We start from the raw sequence: 6539 nt of genomic DNA, 5'->3' as shown, positions 1-6539 counted from the left end.
GGAATTTATAAAATGATTTTCTTAAAATTTTAACTATATTTTTTGTATTACTTCAGGAATAAAATTGATACAGTGTTGTATTTTTTATGGTTTATAAAAGGAAAAAGGGAAGATGTGAAAATTCTTAAGTATGTCCCTTTATTTAAGTATTTCTAAAATATACCATACGATTTTCGAATAGATTCAAACATTATACGTACACAGTGTAGTATTGTGTACCGAGTGTCTTTCACTGTGCTTCTCGATAATGTTCGATTACGTCTTTATCAATGACAAAAAACAATCGAATGTATTAATAATAGAAATTCCAAATTCCCATTTTTGTGCAGACAAAGACTTGAATTGATGCGAGAAATGTATCACAACGAAGCAGAATTATCTCCAACATCTCCGGATTTCAATATCGAATCTATTACCGGAGGTGATCCATTCTACGATCGTTTCCCATGGTTCCGTATGGTTGGCAGGTTCGTATGTAACTTTTTTATAAAGTGGCTATGTCTAAACTATACCTTATAAATTGTTAATAATTTCTTAAGGGGAGGATCTTATCTGTCTGATTAAAGAACAAATATTTTGATAAATTTTCTTTAAAATAATGAAGAAAGATATTGATATGGAATTGTATGAATTATTGGGTCCATAGACTAGAACCTCCTTTTAAAGTCAAACTATCAGATTTATAAAGTTCCTATTCGTTTCCATAGGTCCTTTGTGTACCTAAGCAACCTTATGTATCCCGTACCACTAATCCACAAAGTAGCGATAGTTAACGAAAAAGGTGATGTGAAAGGATACTTGCGTGTGGCTGTGCAAGCCGTTGTCGGTACGTAATCAGTGTCTATATACATGTCTTCCCCTATTATCTCTCACTTCGAGTTTATTTAATTCTAATCTTCATTTTTTCCAGTCGTTGAAAATATTTACTACTAATACTTGTGTACTAATAGCTTTACCTATGGTATTTATTGCACACTATAATTGGGGATACAAAATGTTTTATATTTTTCAAAGTAAAGATTCTGGCGTAGGATTTTCGTAACGAACCCTTGTTCCAGAAGAGGAAAACAGTGAATATTCAAGTGGCGTCAGGCAGTCAGCTAGAATTTCCTTTGAGGATGACTTGTTCCATAATCAGAAGCAGAACAAACGCAACACCCAGTTAACCCAAAACCTTGAGAAGAATCGAAATATTCTGCTGCACGAGGAACGTGTCGTAGAGGGTCACAATGAACAGAAGGAAGTGAAAGATGAAGATGATATCGGCGATGCAGATAGTGGTAGAGGAGATAGCTCAGTATCCAGTGACATGAAAGAAGAAGATCTACCAGATCACCTGCTACTCGGTTCTGAATTCACATTCAGAGTTACTGTGTTACAGGCAATGGGTATTTCTACCGAATATGCTGACATTTTCTGCCAATTCAAGTATGTTTAAATTTCTAACAGCATACAAAAATAAAAGATAAGAAACTAATAATAGTTAGTTGATAAATAATCATGGTATATTGCATGTAGTTTCCTACATCGACACGATGAAGCATTTTCAACAGAACCAGTCAAAAATACAGGAAAGGGAAATCCCCCTGGATTTTATCATGTGCAAAATGTAAGTTAAATTTATATTCAGCGATATTTATGTAAGATTGACTTCGATTATGAAATTATTTGTATTTTCTTCTTTAATACCGTTCATTTAGATTACAGTTATGGTAACAAAATCATTCTTGGAATATCTAAAAACTCAGCCAATTGTTTTCGAAGTTTTTGGACATTACCAGCAGCATCCTCTACATAAAGATGCCAAACTAGAATAGTGAGCATTAAATAAGTTGTATTAAATATATTAATTCAACAAAATATTATCGTACGAATCTCATATTTTTTAAAATCATAAAAAATCTTATTTGTATTTTATTCTATAGCGTGAGACAACCACCGAAAAGAATGCTTCCGCCATCTATACCGATCAGTCAACCTGTACGTTCACCGAAATTCGGCAGTGTTTTACCATCACCTAGTACATCGCACGTACATGCGAAATATGACGTATTAGTATGGTTTGAGATTTGCGAACTAGCACCGAACGGTGAATATGTGCCGTCCGTGGTTGATCACAGTGATGATTTACCATGTCGTGGATTGTTCTTACTCCACCAGGGAATTCAGCGACGTATTCGAATTACCATTGTTCACGAACCAGCATCTGAACTGCGATGGAAAGATGTGAGAGAGTTAGTTGTTGGACGAATCAGAAACACTCCAGAGCCAGAGGAAGAAGACAATGATTCATCGGTGCTCTCGTTAGGTCTTTTCCCTGGCGAGTATCTAGAAGTACCCGGTGATGATAGATGCATGTTCAGATTCGAAGCAGCGTGGGACAGCTCCCTTCATAATTCGGCCTTGCTCAATAGAGTTACCGCATACGGAGAACAAATCTTCATGACCATCTCTGCGTACCTCGAGGTACATTTATCCTTCATCCGAATGCATTTGACATGTGCTGTAAATTCAATAAACACTAACAACTTCATAAGAAGATTCGTTCTCTGATTTATTATTATTATAATTTCTTGTAGTTGGAAAATTGTGGAAGACCAGCGATCATCACAAAAGACTTGAGCATGATTATTTATGGTAGAGACGCCAGGGTAGGACCACGTTCTTTGAAGCATCTCTTCAGTGGAAGTTACCGCAATCAGGAAGCGAATAGGCTCAGTGGTGTATACGAGCTGGTTCTGCGTCGTTCTTCGGAAGCAGGTAGCCCAGGTTTGTCTTGCTACCCTTAGCGTAGACCCCTCTTGATCCCTTCTCTCCTTATCGATATAATAGTCGCACAACATTTAAATTTGTAGATTATAATTTATTTCAAAGATTCTATATTACACAATTACTAAAGAATTGATCATGATACTTGCGATGACTATTATATCATGTTATTAACGAATTGGCGGTTTTCTTTGTTATGTTTCATCCTTATTAAATTTATTTTTTCGAAAAGTAAAAAAGACAAATTTTAAACTCAATCAAAACAAGACATATTTATATATTCTTTCTAATACTTCGCTTTCTTCACTAAATACATATGCCTTCTTTGCAATTATTTTTTAGGTGTTCAAAGGCGACAACGTCGCGTATTAGACACTAGCTCTACGTACGTTAGGGGAGAAGAAAATCTTCACGGATGGCGACCTCGAGGAGACAGTTTAATATTCGATCATCAATGGGAATTGGAAAAATTGACAAGATTAGAGGAAGTGGAGAGAGTTAGACACACATTGTTGCTTCGAGAAAAACTTGGCATCGACAAAATATCATTCTGTAATAAAATGTCGCACGATTTCACAAAAAGCGAAAAGGTAAAGTTATCTATTTAGTTAAAGATCAAGCAAACGGAATACATTTTTTATTTATACGATATAGGAGGTTTGCAACATGATGGCAAAAGCAACGAACGAAACACATGCTAGTCCAGTGAAATTGAAACGTTCAACGAGTAAAGACGTATATGAGCCTTGGGAGATGACTGAGAGGGAAAAGGAATTGGCCACGAAATATATCAAACTCATCCAAGGTCGAATTCCAAGCAAAGAACCCATTCTGATGTCCGATGTTTCACCTGGAGAAGACACTATGACTGATATGTCGACATCCATGATGTCTTCGGTGATATCGTCCTCGTCTCAAGAGTCAGTATACGAGAGAGCTAGTGATTACTTAGAGCAGGTAACCCTCCCCGCATGCCTGAGTGCTCCTGCTAGTAGCGGTTGTCCACGCTTCGTCGCATCATCGTATTTTTACCTTGATGACAAAAATAGATATTTGTCTCTCGAGATTCAAAGAAAAACGATACTCTCTTTCTTCATTCACATCAAGCTACATAGCGTACAATTTAATGCTAGTAAATTAAAAATGCTAAATTAAGAATTGCATACCAGTAGTTCCAAACAAAAAAAAATTTAAATGTATGTCCTAATAGTGACGAGTGAAGATAGCGAGAATTCGATTCAATTTGAAGGTCGAATTGTTTCTTCCATATATGAGCTTGCAGCAATCTCAATTTAATTCTTGACTTAAATCGAAATTCAATTTACGTTCGCTTTTGAGAACGATCAACAATCGTTTGTCACGCAAGTTTGGAGTAGCTTTGCTGAGTGAAAGTCGCGCTTTTAGCGCAGTCAGCTTTTAAGAATTGCTTTCTGTCTACTTTGAAACATATTGGTAGACGACGACTTGAGACTTTTGAGTCAAAGACAACCGCCAGTACAATTGGACACACGGTCAGGGTGATGCTGGAGTGTTACTTGCAGGCTGCTGGTATAATAGTATGGAGCAGGTCTAAGTCGTGCATCCTTAGGTTAAGTTCACCGGAAAGGGCTAGACTGCAGGAACTGCAGGAGAGCATATTAGCCAGCGAGTCCACTAATCAACCATGTAATATCGCGCCAGCTCCATTAGGCTCATCTTCTCCTTCAAAGGATAATTTGGTACTCTATGTGCCGGAAGTCGAAGAAATTCGCATCAGTCCGGTTATCGCCAGAAAAGGATACCTGAATGTTCTCGAACACAAGACAAATGGTTGGAAGAAACGCTGGGTGGTATGTATATCATGAATAAATTGTATATCTGTTTCTTTTTAGAATTGATCGATATTAAGAACATCGTTGTTCGTTAGGCTGTGCGACGACCATATGTTCTAATCTTTCGAGAAGAGAAGGACCCAGTGGAAAGAGCTCTCATTAATTTAGCTACTGCTCAAGTTGAATATTCCGAAGATCAATTAGCTATGGTGAAAGTACCAAATACTTTCAGGTAAATTATCGAATATCAATTACTTGTGGATATAACTTATGCCAGGTAAAAAAAGGACAAATCGATATTCTCCTTTTTTACAGCGTCGTTACAAAACATCGGGGATATTTGTTGCAAACTTTAGGAGACAAGGAAGTTTATGACTGGTTGTACGCTATTAATCCTCTTCTTGCTGGTCAAATCAGGTAAGTTTGTATATATATTATATCACATATTTAAAATTGTTTGTCAATTTGTACCACAACATAAAATTGAAAAAAATTTGTTCACGGAAAGGAAATGTTAATAAGGTATGTTCCACGATTGTTACAGATCTAAATTAGCGCGCAAAGGACCGACAGCTACAATTTTGAATAGCGCTTCACCCGTTGGTCTGATTCCGTCAACAGATCAACAATCGAACCAAAACAAGTGAGTGGCCGACACGTTGGCCGAGGTGACGAGTGTCATTGCGGAAGCCTCCGAAAAGATGCTCTGCTGGTCACACTCGGCCTTCGAGTCCCATGATCTCTGTAGCTTTCGATTTTCGGTAGTCTTCGATTATTAAAGCGTTCCGAAAATGCGTACCAACATCGATGGACTACCAGCTTCGATAGCCGCCGATTAATATCTCGTGACATCTGATTTAACTACTCGTCAGCCATTTTACTTCTGGCGACCGAATAGAGAAATAAAAAATGAAAAGACACACGAAGGCATGTTTGTCTTTTGACAAAGCAAGCAAAAAAAAATAATGATTATACATGTTCGAATAACATGGAAATTATTACTTTTGAAATCCCAAATCTTTTTATAGTCTCTCCGTTCATTTTGAAATACGATCAAAATGTACATAACGTCGATGAGACTTCGCACAAGCTTGCGATAATTATCTTACAATATATTCGAATTTCTCGATATTAGTCGGTCGTACGAAGCAATTCTCTTTTAAGCGTGGAACGCATACAATGATGAGTAACGTATTTATGCCTAAATAAAACATTCCTAAGACGATCATAGAAAACGAGGCAAAAGATACACATTGTAGGTATTACTCATTAAAGAGAAGATGTGGCGCGAGAGGTAGCAAGCAAGAGAGGGAGAGAACGAGAAAAAAGGAAAAGGCGATGTAGCGAGATTACGAATTTCTGAGTGTTCATGTTTGAGAGAAAGAGAGCGAGAAAGAGAGAGAGAAAGAGAGAGAGAGAAACAGAGAAAAATAGAGTGAAAGTGAAAAGTAGAGAGGGAAACAAAGAGAGAGAAGAAAAGAGATTCTACACCCAGGAAGGGTACGGATTATTTCGAACGAATTTTAAACGGTAATCGTTAAATTATTCATTGTTAGTAATTCATTTATATAATTATGTTTGTCCATTATGACCGTTATCGAAATAATCCCTTTTCCTCTTGTTTAGTGTTGATATATACATTCTACGTCTCGAGTAACAAATACTTGAATGAAAGTAGGATATCGAGACCATAACGAGTTTCGCAAACTCAAATTTTTCTTACTGTATAGATCAGTATTCGAGTATAAGAATCGAGGGAAACGTTTTTCTGTCTCAGTAGAGAAAGTTCTTAATAGCGATAACACGAATTATTTACAGTATTATTTAGAAAAAATGACAAGTTAGATATTTTTTTAATTCAGTACAAATATCCATTAGAATTTTTATTAGGTGTTTTGTCAGTGTTAATTGCCAACATAATTCCAATTATCATTTCAATTTTTCGCAATTGATTTTGAC

The 6539-nt window shown here is 36.6% G+C and overlaps 1 protein-coding gene across 14 annotated transcripts in view; it reads left to right on the top strand.

The window, feature by feature from the left end:
* Nucleotides 1–6019, top strand: part of unc-104 (kinesin family member unc-104) — a 29038-nt gene extending 23019 nt beyond the window's left edge. For 9 of the 14 annotated variants that reach the window (XM_017899373.1, XM_017899369.1, XM_017899365.1 and 6 more), the window contains 13 exons: nucleotides 330–467; nucleotides 708–826; nucleotides 1059–1428; nucleotides 1519–1609; nucleotides 1701–1816; nucleotides 1926–2466; nucleotides 2580–2769; nucleotides 3112–3359; nucleotides 3424–3689; nucleotides 4358–4598; nucleotides 4676–4812; nucleotides 4896–4997; nucleotides 5125–6019. In XM_017899373.1, the coding sequence (XP_017754862.1) occupies nucleotides 330–467; nucleotides 708–826; nucleotides 1059–1428; nucleotides 1519–1609; nucleotides 1701–1816; nucleotides 1926–2466; nucleotides 2580–2769; nucleotides 3112–3359; nucleotides 3424–3689; nucleotides 4358–4598; nucleotides 4676–4812; nucleotides 4896–4997; nucleotides 5125–5227 (2662 nt within the window). In that variant the 3' untranslated portion in view covers nucleotides 5228–6019. The remainder of the gene's footprint in view (nucleotides 1–329; nucleotides 468–707; nucleotides 827–1058; nucleotides 1429–1518; nucleotides 1610–1700; nucleotides 1817–1925; nucleotides 2467–2579; nucleotides 2770–3111; nucleotides 3360–3423; nucleotides 3690–4357; nucleotides 4599–4675; nucleotides 4813–4895; nucleotides 4998–5124) is intronic. The other 5 variants (XM_017899371.1, XM_017899366.1, XM_017899364.1 and 2 more) reach the window with 4 other exon arrangements.
* The last annotated feature ends 520 nt before the right edge of the window (nucleotides 6020–6539 follow it).

Source organism: Eufriesea mexicana, unplaced genomic scaffold, assembly GCF_001483705.2.
Source record: "Eufriesea mexicana isolate 0111107269 unplaced genomic scaffold, ASM148370v2 scaffold812, whole genome shotgun sequence".
Classification (NCBI taxonomy): Eukaryota; Metazoa; Arthropoda; class Insecta; order Hymenoptera; family Apidae; genus Eufriesea; species Eufriesea mexicana.
The sequence above is the reverse complement of the archived record's forward strand: the minus strand, read 5'-3'. Positions and strand labels throughout refer to the sequence as shown.